This window comes from Populus trichocarpa, chromosome 7 (assembly GCF_000002775.5).
Source record: "Populus trichocarpa isolate Nisqually-1 chromosome 7, P.trichocarpa_v4.1, whole genome shotgun sequence".
In the NCBI taxonomy this organism is placed as follows: domain Eukaryota; kingdom Viridiplantae; phylum Streptophyta; class Magnoliopsida; order Malpighiales; family Salicaceae; genus Populus; species Populus trichocarpa.
Genome location: NC_037291.2, coordinates 6269776 through 6292637, shown reverse-complemented (window position 1 = coordinate 6292637; position 22862 = coordinate 6269776). Strand labels below are relative to the sequence as shown.

At 31.8% G+C, this 22862-nt stretch overlaps 1 protein-coding gene across 1 annotated transcript; it reads right to left on the bottom strand.

Moving 5' to 3' along the window:
- Window positions 1–8000: 8000 nt before the first annotated feature.
- On the bottom strand, window positions 8001–17728 carry LOC18101070 (exosome complex exonuclease RRP44 homolog A). Its single transcript, XM_006380513.3, has 23 exons — window positions 17336–17728; window positions 17085–17242; window positions 16924–16979; window positions 16598–16720; window positions 16354–16484; window positions 16001–16241; window positions 15375–15528; window positions 14708–14948; window positions 14077–14233; window positions 13930–13998; window positions 13483–13608; window positions 13315–13367; window positions 12996–13102; window positions 12012–12066; window positions 11823–11922; window positions 11340–11451; window positions 10408–10528; window positions 10211–10270; window positions 10013–10118; window positions 9829–9924; window positions 9466–9547; window positions 9302–9367; window positions 8001–8465 (listed from the first exon to the last, which is right to left on the bottom strand). The coding sequence occupies exons 1-23, from the start codon at window positions 17528–17530 to the stop codon at window positions 8267–8269; spliced, it is 2808 nt and encodes a 935-aa protein (XP_006380575.1). The 5' UTR covers window positions 17531–17728; the 3' UTR covers window positions 8001–8266.
- Window positions 17729–22862: the final 5134 nt, after the last annotated feature.

Sequence of the window (22862 nt, the reverse complement as noted above, 5' to 3'; positions counted from 1 at the left end):
ATTAATATATCATCAAAATAAATAACTATGAACCTACCAATGAATGCACACAATATATGGTTCATTAATCTCATAAAAGTACTAGGCAAATTAGTAAGTCCAGAAAACATGACTAACCACCCATACAAATCATATTTAACTTTAAAAGTAGTTTTCCATTCATTACCTTCAATTATTAAAAATTGATGTTATCCACTTCTAAGATCAATTTTAAATAACAGACAAGATCCATGCAACTCATGAAGCATATCATTTAATCTAGGGACAAGATGTTTATACTTTACTGTTATGTTATTGATTGTTCTATAATCAATACACATTCACCAAGTACCATCTTTTTTAGATACTAAAAGTACATAAATAGCATATGGACTTATGCTCTCTTGAATGTGCCCCTTCAATATTAACTCATTTACTTGCCTTCGAAGCTCCTTTGTTTCCTCATGATTACTTATATAGGTTGGCCTATTAGGAATGGTTGAACTTGGTACTAGGTCAATATAATGTATATTCCTCTTATAGGTGACAATCCACTTGGAATTTCATCGAGAAATACATCTTCAAGTTCCTTATTTTCACTCAGCCTCACATTTTCACCATTATTTTGTAGTAAGGCATGTTCGATTTATTTTGTATTCTTTAGCTTCAACTGATCTTCATACACTTTTCTAGGTGATAATAGTGCAAGCATGTATGTTTTCTCCTCCTTTTCTAGTGAATACCTATTTTTAAAATCATCATTCTTGGCTTTCCTATCAAATTATCAAGTTTTGTCTAATAATAGGTGTACGTAGAAATATCATACAAAACCTCATCTTTATATCTCCCTACTTAAAATGAGATTAAAACCTATTTAGTCACCCTAACTTCTCCACATTCATTAAGTCATTAAAGCTTATACAATGTAGCATGCTTAATGGTAGTTAAGTTCAACTGTCTAACTAAAGTTGTGTTAGCAACATTAGTACAAATACTATTATAAATAATCATATTGCATAGCTTTTTTTTATGTGGCATCTATTATGAAATATATTCTTCCTTTTTGCGCAATATCTTCTCTATTGACAAGAACATTCAAAGATCTCTTTATAACCAAGGACTCACCATTAACAGCATATTCAACATCATTAGCATCTTCAAATGTTGGCATGCTTTCACATTCAGATTCATCACTAGGTGACTCCACTTCTCTATCATATCTCAAAATCATAATCCTTTTATGTGGATTCTCTATTGCATAATTCCCAAGTCCTTGACCTAAAACACTTAATATCTCGTTTATGCTTCTACTAAACATTATTTCTTCCTTTTTTTCCTTTATTGTCGCAACATGTTTTTTAACATATAAGGGTTCGACAACCTTAGGTATCTGCTATTAGCTTTGTTTGTGCATTACCCTCTCTCCTGAAGTTCAACTTCTAACCCTGAGATGATCTCAAATAACTGTATGGTCTTACACTACCTTTTCTTTTCAACTGTTTTTCTACCTTTATAGCCATGTGCACCATATCTTTAATTTCTATTTAATGGTGCAATTCAACCACTTTAGCAATATTTCTATTTAAACCATTTAAAAATCTAGTCATTTTGGCTTCCCTATCTTCAAAAACATTAGCTCTAGTCATTGCTATTTTCATTTCCTTAAAATACTCATCAACATTTTTAGAACCTGGAGAAAAAAATTGCAATCTATTATATACTTGCATATAGTAATGATTAGAGACAAATTTCTTTCTCACATGATTACTTTAATCTCCTCCCATGTATCAATGGGTCTTTCTCCATTACGCCTTTTCCTTGTACCAAGTTGATCCCACTAAATAATAGCATAATTAGTGAATTTAACTACAGCTAGTTTTACCTTTTTGACCTCTGAATATTGATGGCAATCAAATAAATATTCCATCTTTTTTTTCCAATTCAAATAAGCCTCTAGATCATTCTTTCCCTGAAATGTTGGAATTTTAAGTTTTATGCTACCCAAATTACGATCTAAATCATCTTGATCATCAAAATTCCTCTCTTAGCCAAAATCTACCACCAAACTCTCTTATTGGCCATGTTTTATATAAGGGATTTTGGTGTGTATGGGACTTCCTTCCATGATTTACTACAGCATCCTCCTCATCATTAAAGTTTTCAGCTACACTTTCATCTGGAGAAGAAAGTGCTTGTCTAGTAGGCCTTTTAACCTCTTTTTCTTTACTACTAGGAACATCATGTCTATTAATCATCTCAGTACTCAATTTATCCATCTTTCCCATCAAAGCCTCCATCATTACCACCAACCTATCTTTTCTTTCTACATGATCCTTTGTTTTTTATCGTGTCATGGTGAATACATGTAATAAAGGTTAGTGGCAAAGAAAGATTCCCTCACACACTCCCTTATGAGTTTACACTCGATTTAATGTCATTACACTCGTGCTTCATTCAATTCAATTAGGCTTTTCACTCTAATAATCTCACTATGACCTTAACCCCATTACTCCCTTACTTAGGTTCTAGGTAACTTAGCAAGTTCTCAAATAATCAATCAAAACAATGTAATGACTTTATAATAATAAAGACTCAAGTGTCAAGGAATATATGAAACTAATCAAAACAAAACTTGAGGATAAATTTACGAATAACAATCTAAATTCGTGCAAAATATAATGACGAAAAGAAGTCATGAAATAAAAGCAATGGAGTTATGTTAAGGATTCAAAGAAAACTAACTAATTCAAGAAGTAAAAATTCAACTTCAAGAATCTCAAGAAAACAATTAAAATAAAGCAAGAAAGATCTATACTAACTAAATTTTAATGAAACAAGGCAAGATAACCCAAGAAAAACAAGAATTCAATTTGGCAATACCAAGATTTGGTATGTATCTATTCGAAAAAAATCAAGAAAATATTCAAGAAACTTTTGGGTAACCCTAAAATTCAAGGGCTTGTATTCGGTTATGCTCTAACTTGTCAATTCAATCAATTCTTGCAATTCTTCCTTCTTTTTTTATCCTTGTAATTCAGCAAAAACGGGATTTCTTTTTAATTTTTTTTCTCTAGGCCAAAATCAAGAAAGATAAAAGATCAAGATCAAGAACACAATTTTTCTTTGTTATGTTCGTCAAAATCAAGAATCTAAGCAAGATGATTTTTTTTAATAGAGGGTTTGACACAAACTTTGAGATAATAAGAGAAGAATAGACTTTTTTTATATATATAAACAATACCCTATCCAAAACTGGAAAGAAAGAAAATCAAGAAACAACACGAACTATAGATTAAAGGAATACAACCTATAATAGCACAAGTCTGATACCACCTGATGCGAACACCTTCCAAGATAAGCTAAATAAAATTTGAATGGTTTGCAACTTGACCCAACAAACCTGCCTCGAAACACCAAAGTTACATGCAATAATCACTCTCACCTTATGTCTATAAAGAGACGTGAACAAGTACTATAAAATCATTCTGAATTTGATCAATTCTTTAAAGACCCTGTTATTTCAATCAAGAATTCAGTATGAGAATCTCTTAACCATATAAAACATAACATGAATGCTGATTTCTTTATTAAAAAAATAGTCTTACCTCAAAAAGACTTTACAAAAGAGTTTTTATACTAAAAAGAATTATAAATATAATAGTGTATCCCTAATAAATATGGATAAACCTAATAAATAATAATATTCCAACTAACCAAAATTTAAATAAAGACCCTAAATATATCTAAAAATTCTAATAATAACTAAAAGATAAATAAAACAACAACCCAACTAATTTAAATATGATTAAAGTTGTTTTTGTAATCTAGTGACAAAATCAAAGGCCACCATTTAATGCATGGTTCTCTCTCGTATTAATAAATTAGAAGGTGTAACATGTGTCACTAGAAATCTATAGATATCTATTATTCAACGCAACTAGAATCGCATTAAATTTCCTTTTGTAGCTCTAGTTATGACCAAAACAGTAGCTAAAGGTTAAAATTAGCATATTTGAATCTTTTTATTCCAATCTTTTTATAATGTCTGAATGCTTACCTACAAGTCATTCTTGAATATGAATTAAATTAATCAAGGCTTATACTTTAATATCTTCTTGAAGTTAGCCCATGTGTCTTGAAAAAAGTCCATTGAAAACCTCTTTGAACCTCTTAGCCCTAAGTCTTGTCATTGGACCAACTAGAACCTCTAATGGGTCTCTTGGTGTTGCTTGGATCACATTAAATAGGCTTTTGCAATTGATTCTAAGATGACTCTCACAAATTTTTATTTTCTTTTTTAGTCTCAAAAAACTCTAGCAAATCTCTCAAAATTGAGTCTCAAAGGACTTTCAAAAATATTTCTTCATTCTTACGTCCGAGAGGACCCTTGCAAATCTTTCTTTACTTTTTGTCTTAAAAGACTCACAAATATTTCTTTACATTTGAATCCCAAAGGACTCTCGCAAATTTTTCCATGCGTTTTAAGTCTTAGATGACTCTCACAAATCTTTCTTTATTCTTGAGTCTCAAAGGACTCTTTCAAATCTTTCTTGCGATTGAGTCTCAAAGGAATCTCGCAAATTTTGCTTTAATTTTAAGTTTTAAAGGACTGTTGCAATCTTTCTTTACTTTTTGAATCTTAAAGGACTATTGCAAACTTTTCTTTATTTTGAAGTCTCGAATGACTCTTGTAAATTTTTCATCGTTATTGTCTGAGAGGACTCTTGTAGATTTCTATTTATTTTTTTAGTCTCAGATGACTATTGCAAACTTAATTCCAAAACATTACTTTTTTGAATTCGAATCCCAGGTTATTCTTTCAAATTTTAATTCTTAAAAATAGTTACCTCTCGATTTGACCACCTTTCAAAAAATCTCCATGTATTTTATGTTTTCTTTACAAGCTTTCTAAACAAAATCTATTAAAAAAGCTTCTTTTTTTTGTAGACTTAATACCGTAAGTATTTTAAAGAGGGGTCATAACTTAGTTTTTTGCCCCTTAAATATCCACACACAAAATTTAAAAATAAAACAAATATATATAAGGAATGAAATTGAGATGTATTGAGAAAAGTGTTGAAATTGGCTAAATAATTGAAAAGCTAATGAATGAATTAAGAAAAGTAGAAATAATAAGGGACTATTTTAATGCAATAAATGAAATTGAATTAAATACTAAGAACCAAGTTGAATTTGAGAGAGAGAGAGAGAGAGAGAGAGAGAGAGATTTACTCAAAAGAGAAGGGAAAGAGATAGAGAAAGAAAAGAGGAAATAATGTTTGGGAGTGTGGTAGCGGTTGCTTTTCAAAGTGTTTTTCACTTGAAAATGAATCAAAATAATATTTTTTTTATTTTAAAAAAATTATTTTTGACATCAGCACATCAAAATAATCTGAAAACAACTAAAAAAATATTAATTTAAGTAAAAAAAATTATTTTTTTCAAAAATACTTTTGAAACGCAAAAACAAATAGGCCCGAAGATATGGTTTGTCGTAATGTGTTGACAACAATGGGTTTATAGAGTAGAAAGAGGATAATATAAATTGGACATAATTATTATGCCAACACATAAAACCAATTTACGAGGCTCGCACTCACTCAAATGTTTAACCTTCAAATCAATAGATTTTATAATCTTTAAAGCAGATCTGTCTGATAAGAAATGGATTAAGGTGAATAGCATAGGCACACATACCATTATTTTTAAATTAATAGAAACTAAATCGTATGAGGATTTCATTGTAGCTCTACACACAGATTACTGTGAATTGATACAGTAAAATTACTTTTTTACCCTTGAGTAGCTTAAATTTAAGCCTTTGATTTAGGGGTGTTTTGGTCTTTTCCTCTAGCTCAGTGATCATTAAAAGATTGTTTGGGGTGTGTGCGTCTTTTCAAATTTTTTAACATGGTGAAAATACTTTTTTACCTCTAAAGTCAACAAAATTTAGAACTGTTGACCAAGGGCTTTCTTGACTTTTCATAATATTCGTAACAGTAAAAATATATTTTTGCCCCCATGATAAAAAAAAAAGGCTCCTGGACAAGGGTATTTCAGGTTTTTCCAATTTTCATGTACAGTAAAATAACGTTTTTATCATTAAAAAAGACTAAAAAGAAGCTTTGTCTTTTGGGGATATTTTGGTATTTTCACTTGGGTATTTTGTGTTATTAAGAGGACCATGAGGGGTGTTTTGGTATTTTCACGTTTTATTTTTATTTTTTAATTGAAAAGTTATTGGCTTGTGTTCCACACGCACCAGCGAGTGGTCGGTGTCCGTGCCATTCAAGTGGCACGTGTGACGCCGCCTGGTGGCCAAATTTGATCATTCGTCGTCTCCCTGGTTATACAGTCATGCCCTCTTCCACATGTTGTGGCACATGTAAGCTTATAATAGTTGGATTGCCGCGAGTGATCGATTTTTTTTTCTTTCTTTTCTCTCTCCTGATAACTAAAGTGCACAATTATCCTCTTCGTTTGTTGTCATTCAATTTTAGTCCTCATTCTTTGAATTTCTCATTTCATCCTTATTCCTTTTATAAAAGTTTTGTTTTTTTTTTTTTAATTTTGTCCTTCAATCATAATTTCTTATATGTTTTGTTTTTCATTTCAGTCCTCATTCTTTTAATTTCTTATTTTATTCCTTTTATAGTTTTAGTCCTCCTAAATCCGTCCTATTTTTTGTTGGTGTTTCATAATCCATCCTCTTTGTTTTGATTTTTTATTTTGGACTTTTTCTCTTTTATTTGAGTTTTATTTGTTTACAATTTAACCCTTTAATTCTAATTTGTGTATATTATGTTTTTCAATTTGGTCCTTCTACTTTTGATTTCTTATTTTTTTCTCTTGACTCTTTTTTCAAAGTTCTTATAGTTTTTAATTTTACCCTTCAAATCAAATTTATGATTTTTTTTAATAGTAATAATATTTTTTCCAAATTTATTATTATTATTATTATAGTATAGTAATAGTTAATAATAATTGTGATTGTGATAGTAGTAGTAGTAGTTATTGTAGTTATAACAGTAGTAGTAGTAGTAATAATAATAATAGTAGTAGTAATAGTAGTAATAAGAATAAAAATAATGATAATATTAATTACAGTGGCGGTGATAATAATTATAACAATAGTATAAACAATAATAATAATAGCAATGATAATAACAACGATAATAATGATAATAATAGTGATCATGATAATAATACTAATTATAATTATGATATTACTTATTGATAATAGTAGTAATGGTGGTAGCTATAATGATAGTGACAATATTAGTAATGATAATAATAACGATGAGAATAGTAATTGTTATAATAATAATTGTGATAATTCAGCATTCGATGTTATATTTGTTGGGAATTGAGTTTCTTTGTTTTTTCATTGATGATATTTTTTATCTAATATCCTAAATTACTAGTTCGAAAAGTTTACATGGCTTGATAATTATTTTTATTTTATTTTATTTTTTTATTTTATCGTTCAAGATTAGTTTTTAAAAATATAAAAAGATCATTCAAATTTTTTTTAAACCTGTTAAATAAACTAAAATAAACCAATTCATACCAAATTAGCTCTTAAAAACTTATTGTTTTGCTTGAATTTATAGCTCTTAAAAAAAATTTGTGCTATTAATAACTAAAAACATGGTTCGGCCCACAATGAAATACGGGAAATGAACTAGTAGAAATTATAACGTGTATTGCTCAGCTACAGAACCTGAAATTCGGAGCAGCTCTTATCTACTTACACGGGTGCATGTTATAGAAGACTTCATAGTTTCAACCTGGAAAACAAATAAATTTTAGCTCATTTGCCCTGTCCTATCGTACCAAAGATCTTCGTTGTAGCAGGGTGATGTTGCCAAATTGCAACATGTTCTACGGTTTACTTATTTACTACTGGTTCCACTAATAAGTTTTTCTTGATACAATTTATGTTAGTTTGCCTTTAATTTGCAAGTGTTTTCAGAGTGGATTCTGGAACAGTTTTTACATAAATTCAATTGGAAGACTGATTTAAAGTTTATGAAAAGAATTGACAATTTCGATTTAATCATTTTTAGTCTCTCAAGTCATCTGCTAAGCTAAATGCCCTCTTAAAGAAAGGTCCCAAGAGCAAATCCTGAGTTAAATATTTCAAAAGAATACAAGCATAAAACAAAACGATTTTCTGACATTACAAAATCATGCACTCCCTCTGGGCACCAAGACACCCTATCCTGGCATAAACAAGCTAAACATTCAGCATTGGAATGGCTCCCATAATTATGTCTTATAAAATTTAGAGGAGGGTTAGTTGGAGTTTTGGCCGATTTGGTTTCGGTTCTAAAACCTCCAAGTGAATTTTCACCGCCTGCAGGATACTGTATGAAACACTACCATCCATCTTCCTAATCTTCTGCTGCTGCTCATCTACAAACCATTCCCCACCCCCTTTATCACCTCTCATTGTCAGGTATACTGGCCCTTCTATACCAAACCTGCAGAAAACATATGTTAAATCCTATGCAATGCGCATATAAATAACCTCTGCTCCTCCACAAAGTGAAGGACCATCATGCATCGAACAAAGACTAAGGAAAGATTCAAGGAATCTAGATTTATGAACTAAGTTTGATGCAGGGTGTATTTGGTTTATTTTGGTATGTTCAATTTGAGGAAAACCAATGGCATAATAGACTGTCACATATATATCATGTCTTTGATAAGCAAAGTGTGATTGTTCTAGACATGGCATGAGCACACAGCTCATACTAGTCCTTGAATTGCTTTAGCATTGGAATTTATGCAGCTAGTGAACTTCTTGAGAAGCCGTGATTGTGCATTATGTTTCCAAGTGTGAACTCGTGAATGCAACTGCCTAGACTTTATGCTTCCACTCAGCAAATTATATACTCCATAATATCTGCACTTCCTGATCTTTCAGACCCAAACAAATCACAGTTAGATCAACTATCACACAATTGCTTTCGGCCCCAGAAATCCTTCACCTAATTACTTAAATTCCAGCTTCCACATACCCACCAAATTTGCTACTAAATGCTAAATTTAATTCTCTTCCAAATAAAACCCTGAATAGCAATTTTCCCAAAAATAAAGACCACCAGATTCATTTCTCTGGCACAATATTGGGCACGATAGTAGAAGAGTTCCTCTTTTCTTTTTCCTTGTTTGTATTCTAATTCCCATATCTTGGGTTCCTTGAGGGGACTGGGTGTGCTATACAGGGCAAACCGTAATTGAGAGAGACATTTAAATAAGAAAAGAGAAAAAGAGTAAGCTTATCCATTAAAAGGTCAAATAGGGAAATACATACTTGGGAACAAATACAATAAAACCATTTGATCTCATCTTTACTATTCTGGCCTCTGTGTCTGTCGGCCTACAACAAGAAAAAAGTTATGATAAATAGATTAGCATGTATTTATGTGCATGCAGGTTGGGGTCAGCAGGGGAATTGGGAGAGATCACACAAATTACCGGTTTCTGAAGTATATGAGAGTATGGAGCTCTACTGAGCCTCGGCTTGCCATCTGAGCATTCCTATGCCGATAATTCAAATCTGCAGGAAATTTACAGTAAGGAATGTTCTTATCATTCAGCATGACATGGTTGATATGAATTAATAGTAGCCCCATCAAACACACAGAATGCATTGCATGCCAAACTAATTAATTAAATCTATAATAGAAAAAATGTGGTTAGGTTCAATAGAGGAAACATATCAATTGGAGGACCTAATATTGGAGAGTATGAACATATTGTGAAAGGGAAGGGAAATCAAATCAGAACTTGCAGTTAAACCATGGCATATTTTTAACTGGAAAGTTCATTGTTGCTTACTATCAGCAATACTAGTGAGCTGGGGCCTGTCTCGGAATATAGTTGGAAGTTTGTATATTCCTATGGATGCAGCAAGCAACCTATGTACAATCACGTCTGCAAGAAAGTAAAATCAAAACTCAAATTCAGGTATCGTGTTCATCAGTAAAAAGTAAAACTGAACAAGATAAAACCTCTTACTAACCAGAATATCTCCTGATAGGTGATGTGAAATGAGTATAAAGAGGTGCTGCAAGCCCATAATGAAGAAATTCTGGAGGGCTGAGTTCTCCACTACAGAAATATACTGCCTGATCAAAGTTCAAGCAAAAAATAAATAAATAAAAATTAGAAATTCCATATACAAAGTACTCCTGAAAATCAACAATTTAAGTAATATTACCTGTGTCATACATCTAGTTGCCATTATACGGATCAGCTTGTTAAAGTATGGATCGTCACCCTGGAAAACATAATTTTGCAAGAAATGAAACAAGAGAAAAGAAAGCAAGCTATGAACACATGGTGATCAGGCTAAATCATGACTGATTTTAAATTTTATATTTTTTTGGAAACAGTGTCAAGTAAAAAACAACTCACCACAGCACGGTCAAGTGAATCGGCTAGTGCTTTTGAAGATGTGACATCCAAGTTCAAACCAACAGCAGCAGCTGTACGAAGCAAAGGTCCAAGCATCTCTTTTGTCGGAGTAGGATGACGCCTGAAAAGAGAGCACATGTCCACAGGAAACACAATTGAGATAGTTCAGTAATGGAAAACTGGAAAATCTTTGGCATATAAAAGAGAGTCTTTTGCTTTTCTTATAACAGAACAGTAGTTCAAAATAATACTACACCATAGCACTTTTAAAGAATCCAAGAGAAGTTTATTTCCTCTCTGAAGAATTCAATAGAAAATAACACGTCAGAAAAGATTCTTCAAACTTCAAAACAAATTATGGATAAAAAAGAAAAGGTTTTTCAATAGGTTAAAAGGGCCTTGCAACAGTTTGAATATCTCGTTAAAATAACATGCTGCAATACAATTGCCCATAAAAGAAAATCCAAAGAAACTCAAGTCTTGGCAAGTTAAAAGCAATTTCAAGCTTAAAAATACACTTTTTAACATGTATATCAAAAGATCTCTCTGCAATTCTCAAACATCTGACAATTATGCTTATGAATACTATTCCAGAATAATGTTTTCAACAAATATAACACAAATCAGTTACTAAACACAATCTTACTCAAGAACTTCCAACATGAAACAAAAATTGATATTACATCACAATTCTCTCACAACAATGTTTAGGCTATTAATGCATTGTCAAGTTAAATATTATCCCATAATTCAATTTTCAAGAGGCTTGGCAACAATAGACCTGACTAATGGACAAGAGATAATTATTTTTTGTTTAAAACTTATTCTTCGATTACTTATTAGGCAATGACCACTTGTATTGTTGATAAGGCTTAAAAGGTGACAAAAATGAAATTCCAAAAAAAAAAAAAAACATTATACAGTTACTTTACCTCAATAGTGAACACTCCGGAAATTCTTTAAGAATTTTTTCAGCTACAGAAACATTTGCAGCAAGCATAAACTCCTCAACCATTTGGTTTGCTTCTCGAATCTGATACATACCTGCAGAAACAAGGAGACCATTAGACATGATATTTTCACTACTATAAACAGAAAAAACTCAAAAAATGTAAACAATGCTGCAACCTTTATAAACCCAAATACATGCTTAATATAAAAGAAGGTTGAAGCATTCTGTAAGAAATTTATTAAACAATAAAAAGCAAATCTTTCCAGTGTCTTTTTTGAAAATCAAAGTCAAAAAAAATTCTTGTGGCTGGACACTACACCAACAGCTCTATAAAATTCACCAATTTACACATACATGATCCATTCCAGCACTCCATGCACTTCCTCTTTTTGTCGTATAGCAAGGGCACAAAAACACCCACCCTAAGCCCAGAAAAAAAAAACTCGTTGTTTGGGAAACATACCAATATCAAGAGGATCATGCGTCTCGGTATCAATCTGAAATTTGACTTCAGCAGAAGCAAGTGTTAGTGCTCCTCTATGAATTCGCCTCTGCCTCATTATCTGCAGAATAGTATATAAAGCAACTTCTGAGTGCATTTTTCATAGTGGCCAGTGAACAAAATAATTTAATCATGCTCCAAGATGCATACCTTTGCCAGAGCATTCATATTTCTCAAATCTTTAGTTACTGGATCAACTAATCGACTGAAAATAAGATTACATTGATTAGGACCCCATCAGCCAACTATGCATAAGAGACTTTCAAAGATGAGCCAGAAAGCAAAAACACTAATGCCACAAATTCAACAAACTGATATGGCCATATGTGACAGCGGAAGCAAGGAAAAGGATAGAGAGTTCTATCAAGATTTTCACAAATCACTGGTGCTAGCTTGGCCAAAACACTACCAGCTCGTTTATATAATACCACTCAGAGCTTGAGCACCTTTTTTAGCACCTGAGGACTTGAGCAAGCCACCACAGGACCAATTACTTGGTTTCTTTTTTGATTTATTAGTGCTACCGGTTTCCTCAAATCCATCCTGGAATAATTACGACATTCTTGAAGATTAATACTAAAAGTCACTTTTCATATTAAAATATTCTATCAAGACTTATCCCAACATGACATGAATCGGCAACATGAAGATCCATGTCTGCTTCGAAATCCCGAAACTCAATAAGCATATTCAACTAACCCAATCCACATGTTCTTAAAAGAAATCCGTTGGTCTTTTCTGTGTGATTGAAATCATTTGTTCTGATATGAGCATAACATCTTCATTTCTGCATATCTTCACTAAGAATCTAAGATCATATTAATTATAGATACATCTGATGGATATATGAGAGCAGTCTTCTGTATAAAACTAACTCTGTCCATGTCATCATTTCACAAGTTAAATCAGGCATGCCATAAATGTAAAAGGATGAAAAAAACCTAATATACATGTCAATGCGGCAAAACAAACAGAAGTCACTAGGAGAAGCTTATTCTCACTTCTTACAGAGAGAAGCACACATGGTTATTATCATTATAGAAGAAACACCTAGAATCTCAGGAATTACATAGGGGCCAGGACCAAATATAAAACATTTTCATTCATCAACTAATGGTTGAGTCAAAACATTACCTATCATCCATCCTAGCCTGAGCTTCAACATAAGATAATGCTGCACGTGATTTGATGACACTTTTTGTGTATTTTGTAGAAATAATCTCTGCTTCAGGGGTCATTTCCTGTATAATTGGTCATTAGAATTCAAAATATATTGTTTTTAATTATCACTGCATATGCTTAAACAATCATAAATTAAAGCAAGGAGTAGTTTGGAGGAAGTCCCTCATCAAGACAAGTAGAGAGCAGAGAGTGATACAGTGGAGAACCCCATCAAAGGAAAAAAAAAATGACAGAAAATGCTAGCCTAAAGATTAAAAATGGAAGCACATACCCAAATAACAGAAAAGGCTAGCCTTTCCACATCAGCTCGAAGAGAACATATATCTACAACATAAAACTCATTTTAATGACCTTAGGTTCACAAAATATATATATATATACACACACACAAAATACCATGAATTCTGACAGATTGATACACATCAAATAGAAAATCTACCTTCTGTTAAAGGTTTTGGAAGCATGTCTATACGACGCTCAACAAGGTAGACAGATGTACCCCTTTGTGTAGCCTCATCATCAAGTGGGGTGCCAGGGTGAACAAAATTCGTTACATCAGCAATGTCTTAATTTATATCAATAAAAGAAACCACTGAAGACTGTTATTTGCTCTTATAACAACTAAATAGAATGGTACCGCATTAAGAGAACTAAAAAAGCTAAAAGAGAGAATAAATCTAGTACAGGGGAACATTGACAGAAAAAACATGACAAAATAGGGAACACTACCTAAAGAAAATTAAAATCATTAAGTTCAAACAACAAGCAGTCTAGTGTATGTGTGTGCGCACGTGCACAAAACCATATTGATAGCCTACATAACCCTTAATTTTGTTAAAATAATTAAGAAAAAATATTATATTAAGCTCAGCATAGCAGAGGATACGGACTCCAACTTCAAAATTTCCAGTTGGAAGCATAGTACAGTGTAGTGCATCATCAATATCCTTGCATCCTGCAAGTAACATAAACTAAGAAGACGAGAAATTATAAAAAATAGTAGAAATGAACAACATGAAAATGGATCATGAACCTGGAGGATCAACACTAAAGACACACAAATGTCGTAAGTCAACTCTATTTGATTCGTTCAAATCTTTAGAGGAAACCGACCATGGTAGTGGTGGCAAGCATGCCAAAACTTGGGCAGAAAACGGTCTTGCATCAATATCATTCTCTATCAAGACCAACTGCAATTCACAAGATCAAAATACATTGTCAAAGAACCAAGTTTAAGTTATTGGGTAAGGCTCCAAGATATGATTTATATTACTCTCAACGCACCCCCTCAAGTAAAAGTTTTTAGGGCTTGAAACTTGTACAGACTCATCACTACCTTATGCTTAATTTTATCAAATAGAATAGGGGCTGACCACTTAGTCATTAAGGACCTGATATCATGTCAAAAAATCATTTCAACTCAAAAGCTTAAACTGTTAGGTGGGGCTACAAGATATGATTTATATTATTCTCCAACATATAACAACTCCATCTAAGCATCTAAAGCTTGAGGAACAATGGTAAAGGTCTATAGTAAAGGTTATAGTATCTAAAGCTTGAGGAACAATGGTAAAGGTCTATAGTATCTGAAGGAGCAGTTTTCAAATAATAAAAATTCCTCCACACACAAGTATGCACTCATAACTTATAAAATGATTACCAACCTCAGTTTCGGTATCTCTATCGCCTATCTGTCCTATACTGCGTATATAATGGCCAGAAGGATGTCGTGATTGACGGTCCCAGGAATCAACTGCTACAATAATTCTTTTGTCCAAAAGATTGTCAAGCTGCCGAGTTTGAATCCGAATCTTAGGAATTCTACGGTCTTTGGAGACAAATAAAGCATATACAAGACCACCACTTCCTGCAGGCATTGGCATGGGCTCTAAAGATCCACAGTAACTGCACAAGATCATTTAATAAAAAACTAAATCCATAACACAAACAATGCAACAAAAAAATACAATTTTTATTAAAAGTTAAAAATAATATTTCATGACTAGTCAGATTACAAGGAATATCCCATTTGCACAAAAAGAAGACTAAAAGAAAGTACATTACGTTAAAAGAGGGAATTAAAATAAGAAAGCTATGTTCCACAAGCAAAATAAGAAAGCTATGTTCCACAAGCAAAGCATTTGGAGCAATTGCATTATGGAGCACATAAGGTAGACATGCATCTATCTCCAGCATGATACTACATGGATGCAATGATAAGACTAACATCATTATCACAGGTTCATTCAAACCATATCCAACAAAATAACCAAAGTCAATATGCATATGTTCATGCAGAAATCAATCAGTATTAACATCAAGATGACTTACGAATGCCAATTCCGCTTTATAATACCAACAACAAGACCAGATGGGCGAGATGAGACAGGATTTGTGTCAAAAGTTGAACTTGATACTGGAATTGAAGTCCTGGGAGCATCATCTGAACTACCTGGGACTAGATGAACATCTTCTTCTTCATCCTCTGCAAGGGAAAATGAAATTGTTGAGAGAACATAGACAAAATGCAACCACACTGCTCTGACACCCCAAACCCAAACACACGTGCACACAAAGAGATCCATCTACTCATTAAGTAGAAAGGAGAAATATTTTCTGCACTTCCATTTTGCTTTTAGTATAAATCATAAGCTGCAATGAAAAAAGCAACTCTTGAGACTTGCAAAAAAGATAGTGACAAAGTGCATTACTGTCTTATGGCATAAGAACTGAATATGAAGACAAGAATGTAACCCATTTTTCCTTATTGTAGGTCATCAACCCAAAACCTTACACATAACCAAAGCAAAGTGGGCTAGAGCTCGTATATCTAAAGACAATGTTAAGGTGAAAAGGACAATTGATGTATCTACCTGTTTAGAAATTCATAAGCAAGTGATGCATTTTGCACACATGCACCTTCTAGGAGGCCCAAAAAAGCATGACAGAAAACATACCTTCATCTACTATAGATAACGATTTCTCCTCGTGCCATTGGTCTTGTGGAAGAAGTTCCACTGCCACAACATCACCATCAAAAGCCCTATTCATATTTCCACGCCCATAAATGACTATTTCATCACCAATGCTCTCACTTCCAACATATGCTTCAAATGGATTGTAACGGTTCACACGAAGTTTTCCTTGATGGTATATTCCTTTGGTCAAACCAGAAGTAATCTCTGACATGGGCTTATGCTGAACAAAGAACAAAGTGCAAGGAATTTTTTTTTTTTAACCCATCATGTCGTATTTTCTTGCAAGCTAAACAAATTAGAAACCATGAAGTTAGCAGACACTAAAGCAATACCTCAGGATAAACAACTTTCCTCTTTGAAGGTCTCATATCTTCGACTTCTTCCATGATTACATCTTCAGAAGCTGGCTGAACAAGCAAGTCAAGTAAAGCTGGTTGCCCCAATGATTTCACATATGATTCAACTGCAAGAAACAGCAGTTCAGAAGTCAGCTCTAAGCAAGCATATTTCCACAAAAAGTGTCACACTAACAAGGTACCAATAATTAAATCTTGCAGATGATGATATAATACATACTTGTCTCAGCAGAAACACCCTCTTCAGTAGCCTTCCTCTTATTTTCTCTATCATTAGTAATAAGTAGAACCTTCACCGCTTCACCAAGATGACTCTGATACCACCTTGCAGCAACCCTAATGGCTGGATAAAAAATTCTTCAATGTCAAATTTACAAATTTAGGAACACATGCCAAACAACAACAACAACAAAAAAAAGCACATAGCTACATAGCAGAGATGCCGCAACATAAAAAATCCCAATGACATGATAAAAATCTGACAAATACACAACACATTGTATCAAGAAGGATCCAGAATTATCAACAGTAAAGGGTCAAACTAACCTCTGTCGTTTCTATCATTCGGACTTTCTCCTGCCATGATCTGCACATAAGTATCCCTAACCAACAAGTAAAACATCATCAATTCACACTCAAAAGTGAGCTAGGAAATCAAATGACAGTGAAAAAAGAACCAACAAAACCCGCAAAAAACAAATAATTACCTGTGGAATTCATTAGAGAAAACAACGAATCTCCTAGCAGGACTATCAATAAGATTCCTAATTCTTCCATAAACAGCCGAATTTTTATTCTTCACCTCTTGTAAAACCACAGATAGCAAAACCACATCTTCTACAGCCGGATTCTCAAGCAAATCAATCTTAGAAAAAAAACCCACAAAATGATTAAAGCTCAAATTATTTATAAGCAAAATCAAGCACTTAAAACCCCTACAAATACATTTAAAGATTACCTGATTAAGAACAACATTAGTGTCAAGAATGAGAATAGTAGACGCAGTAGCGGTCAGCCGAGCTTTCGATTTATCTTCACAAGATTTGCAAAACAAAGCTCCACAGTAAATATCATCTCTCAAATACACTTCTCTTACAAGCTTTTGAATTCTTCCACCTCTGGTTTTCTTGTTAAAAGTTTTACTGTGTAACATGGTTCAAATAGACAAACTAAGTGTCCGTTTTTCTCTATTAGTTGGTTTTATGGAGTGAGGTTTAGGGCTTCTGTGTGGGCGTGTTTTGCTGGTTTCTGGGTATTAGCAGGGTTCTGGCTTATGGCGGACGAGCAAGAGTTTTGGTTCGGAGCAAGTTCAGGGTACTAGGACCAACTTTTTTCTTCGTTTTGTTTGGACAAACTCATATTAGTCCCTAATATATCATAACCATCTGTCTTTTATTCAATTAGGTTCCAATCCTATCATAAATCTTTAATAAAGTCCTTCCTTCTAATATCGGTGTCCATATTTTACAGAAAATATTATGTTCTCTTATAAAAACGATTTTATTGCATAAGATAAGATGCTTTAGATCAATACATTAATGGTTTTGGATTTTGTAGCCTAATTAAGAAATTTTTCAAATCAATAAGGACCAGTATTTACCGACGCTAAACCGGAGGCCTATTGATCACATGTATCTCTACATCATCAAAGGTCAATCGAGATAATTCAAATCATGTTGTGAAAAGCAATGTTTGGTTATTGAAAAGCATTGCATACACCACCTCTTTACTAGCGTTTACAATGAGTTATTAAGTTTTTTAATAATATTTAATATTTAGTAAAATATAAAAAAAAATCCCTAAATCAACTTGACAATAATAATATTAAAAAAAAAACATGATGAAAGGATTAAAAAGCTCTTGTAAGATAGTTTAGTAGATTTTGCTTTTAAGGATAATTAAATCTTAACAATGCTAAAAATTTGAAAAGACTAAAAAGCCCCTCTCTAAATGTAAGTTTAATTTATTTTTTATGGGTAATTAAGTCGTTTGACTGTGAAAAAAAATTAAAAATACTAATATATCCCTACATGATTTGAAAATGATAATTGTACACTAGTTAAAAGATCGATTTACCCCTATGCATAGTTCAAAAGTTTTATCATGAAAGGACAAATTTATCATTATATTATTTTAATAAATAGTAATTTTTTAATAGATGCACCATAATTTCACAAGGAGTTTTAGGTTTTTTATAATAATAATAATAATAATAATCTTCATTTTGTTCATGAAAACTCTAGAATTGTTTAAAAATAATCTCAAAATACCAATAATATTAAAATCTAAAAATAATAACATTTAAATCAAAGTTCATCAAATTATTAACTTGGCTCTTTTATATATATATATATATATATATATATATATATATATATTGTATGGTATCATGTTACGTTTTACTTCTTTGGATAAAATTACCCACAAAAATTGTATTTTTTAAAAAATTATTGCTAAGTAAAAAAAAAAAGACTCATTAAAATATAGGTTCAAATTCTTTTTATTTATACCTATATTTTTATGTTCCTTTTGCATTATATATAATTAAAAATAACTCTTTCAAATAAAAATTACTTTTAATACCATATCATTATACTAAAAGGTTTGTAGGGCCCTGAATAAAACTTGCACTCATATAATAAAAGTTATATGTTTAAATAGATTTTTATTTAAATAAGTGGCTTTTTTGAAAAAATAATTTAAAAAGATTATAACGATGATAGTAGTTAATCATGGTAAAAATAATACATAGTAATTCCATACTATTAAAGTTGAAATATTTCTCAAATTGATATTTACTAATATATGTGATCGAAATCAAACTTTGAAAATAATATTAAATTACTTAGGGAAAATTATGTTAAATATTCTAACATCTTGTATTTCTTTCCCTTTTCCTTTTCCTCCTTTACTTTTCCTTTACTTTTTTTTCCTTTACTTTTCCTTTCCCTTTTCCTTTTCCTCCTTGTATTTCTTTCTCTTCTCCCTCTTTCTTGGTCAAATCTAACATCTTTTCTTTCTTTTTAAAACTCAGGAATTTTCTAGATAATCACTTGGTGATTCTCCATCTCTCAGATAGTTTGAATCATAGTTTTAAAACTCGGACCGGCCCGGCGGGTCGACCTGGGACCCGGCCGACCCGGGCCTGGGACCGGTCCGGGTAGAGGCAAAAACTCGCTTGGGAATTGGCCCGGCAAAACCCGGTCAACCCGGCGGGTCGACTCGGGACCCGATCAAACCCGGGTGAGACCCGGTCAAGTAGCTATAGTGAGAGAGAGACGAGGAGAGATGGCTTGAGAGAGAGACGACGAGAGAGAGATGAGGAGAGATGGCTTTGATGGATAAAATTAAAGATTCAGGGAGGAGGTAGTTGAACGCAGCGTGACAGAAGCAATGGTTACTCTTAGACGACCAAGAATCCCTACCCAGATAGAAAACTGCAACCAATAGTACCGAAGATGCCAAGAAACCAAATAGATTACCCCTTAGGAAGCTCTTCTATGAGGACCGTGAAACCTTTTTGTGTTCTTCATCGGAAGCTGATGATATTGACAGCCTAGAGCCTGGAACTTAATGTGTGTGGACGCCAAAAAAGAAGGAGGGGTCTCCAGGGAGCTGCAAGAAGAGCAGCTCTACAGGGTCTAATTCAAAGAGATGGAAGTTCAAAAATTTTATTCATCGGAGTAATAGTAATGACTAGTATTTACCGACACTAAACCGGATATCCATTAGCCACATGCGTCTCTGCATCATGAAAGGTCCACCAAGATAATTCAAATCATGCAGCGTTTGGTTATTGGAAAGCATTGCATATACCACCTCCTTACTAGCGCTTACTTTGCACGAGTCATTAAGTTTTTTAGTAATATTTAATATTTAGTAAAATACAAAAAAAGTCTCTAAATCAACTTGATAATAATAATATAAAAAAAAAACATGAAGAAAGGATGAAAAAGCACTTGGAAGATAGTTTAGTAGATTTTGCTTTTAAGGATAATTAAATCTTAACAATGCTAAAAATTTGAAAAGACTAAAAAGCTCCTCTCTAAATGTAAGTTTAATTTTTTTTATTTGATGGGTAATTAAGTCGTTTTACTGTGAAAAAAATTAAAAATACTAATATATCCCTACATGATTTGAAAATGATAATTGTACACTAGTTAAAAGACCAATTTACCCCAATGCATAGTTCAAAAGTTTTATCACATAAGGATAAATTCATAATTATATTATTTTAATGAATAGTAATTTATTAATAGGTGCACAATAATTTAACAAGGAGTTTTAGTTCTTTTATAATAATAATAAAAATAATATAATTAGCATTTCATTTTGCCCATGAAAACTCTAGAATTGTTTAAAAATAATCTCAAAATACCAATAATATTAAAATCTAAAAATAATAACATTTAAATCAAAGTTCATCAAATTATTAAATTGGGTCTTTTATATATATATATTCTTATGGTATCATGTTACGTTTTACTTCTTTGGATAAAATTATCCACAAAAATTGTATTTTTAAAAAAATTATTGCTATGTAAAAAAAAAAAAACTCATTAAAATATAGGTTCAAATTCTTTTTATTCATACCTATATTTTTATGTTCCATTCGCATTATATATAATTAAAAATAACTCTTTCAAATAAAAAATTACTTTTAATACCATATCATTATACTAAAAGTTTGTAGGGCCCTGAATAAAACTTGCACTCATATAATAAAAGTTACATGTTTAAATAGATTTTATTTAAATAAGTGACTTTTTTTGACAAAATAATTTAAAAAGATTATAACTCATGGTAAAAATAATACATAGCAATTTCATACTATTAAAGTTTAAATATTTCTCAAATTGATATTTACTAATATATGTGATCGAAATCAAACTTTGAAAATAATATTAAATTACTTAGGGAAAATTATGTTAAATATTCTAACATCTTGTATTTCTTTCCCTTTTCCTTTTCCTCCTTTCCCTTTTTCTTTTCCTTTACTTTTCCTTTTCCTCCTTGTATTTCTTTCTCTTCTCCCTCTTTCTTGGTCAAATCTAACATCTTTTCTTTCTTTTTAAAACTAAGAGTGTGTTTGGTATTGCGGTAGCTGTTGTGGTTGTGGTTTGAAAAAAGTTGTTTTATAAAAAGTACTTTTAGTTGAGGTTGGTTTGCAAAAATAGGTGTTTGGTTAAAACTGTGGTTGAAATTGAGGTTGAAGAAAAAGTAGTTTAATGTGTTTGGTTAAGAATGCTTTTGAAATTGAGATTATAAAATAATTTTAAAATATATATATTAATATTGATAGTTTTTAATTTAAATATTGTAGATTTAACTTTTGTTATTACATCATGAAATAAATAATACTTTATATAAAATATTTTTATTGTTCCATTAAAATATCTACAATTCCATCACGTATGAAATACATCCGACAAGGACTACAGTTTTTTTAGTTGTTTAAGCGCGGAATAACATCAGGTAAAATATAATCAAGAACGAAATTAGGATTGCGATCAAATTCTGCAAATGCTACTTTATCAAGCGATCTCTGTCTAATTTATGTAGTGTCATTAAATAATGTTAAACACTAGTTTTTCGAATAAAAAACAATTAAAAAATTAAAAATAATTTTTATTTTACTGGGTTGAACCTGATTCAATGTATTTTAAGCTTTGAACCGGAACTGATTTGGCCGGAACCGGTCCAACCGGAACTGTATGCATGTTACACTGTTCATGCGAATTAATTAGCATGAACAGTGTAACTTGCATACACTGTACACTATATGCAAGTTACACTGTGCATGCTAATTAATTAGCATGCACAGTGCATAAATATGAGTTAAATTGTTTATTGTTGAAACAAAAGCAGCCTCCTGCTGCTTCGCGATTAGTGCGTTTGTAAAGCTGTAAAAGGTGGGATCCATGAATAGCAAACAATGTTTTTTTCTGTAACCAAACAAATATTTGTTGCGTTTTATTTTAACCGCAACCGTAGCCGCGTAGATAAACGGATTCTAAGGAATTTTCTAGATGATCACTTGGTGATTTTCCATCTCCCGAATATTTTGAATCAATATTAAGGGCGAGAGGGTAGATGGTGTGGGACTAATAGAGTGGTTAATGTTGTAAGTGGCTAATAACGTGGATTTTGTTATAATTTATTTTTGAATTATTTTCTAAAATTTATTTTTTTATTTTAAAGTAATAAATAAATAATAATAGCAAAAAGACTTACATTTTGACAAAAGTAAGTTGGGAAGATTTCAAATATACATAAAAATCAAACTGTAATTTTGGATAAAACTTGGAGTTTAATTGTACTTTATTATATCCAAGACTAGAGAGACAATACAGTTTCAATGTCAAATTAAATAATTATTAGACGAATCTGCATGAAAAATAAGCTTAAGGACATAATTAGATTTTTAATAGGCCAATTTGATTTAATCATGGGCCAAATTAAAGTTTAATTATATTTAAGAATTA

What these genes read in the sequence shown, in the direction of transcription:
- LOC18101070 (XM_006380513.3), bottom strand. Translation starts at nt 17,530, where the DNA reads ATGTTACACAGTAAAACTTTTAACAAGAAAACCAGAGGTGGAAGAATT. An exon ending in GAATGATAGAAACGACAGAG is followed by an intron (nt 16,721 to 16,923) that starts GTTAGTTTGACC and finishes TTTTTTATCCAG; the next exon opens with CCATTAGGGTTGCTGCAAGG. An exon ending in GGGTGTTTCTGCTGAGACAA is followed by an intron (nt 16,485 to 16,597) that starts GTATGTATTATA and finishes TGTTTCTTGCAG; the next exon opens with TTGAATCATATGTGAAATCA.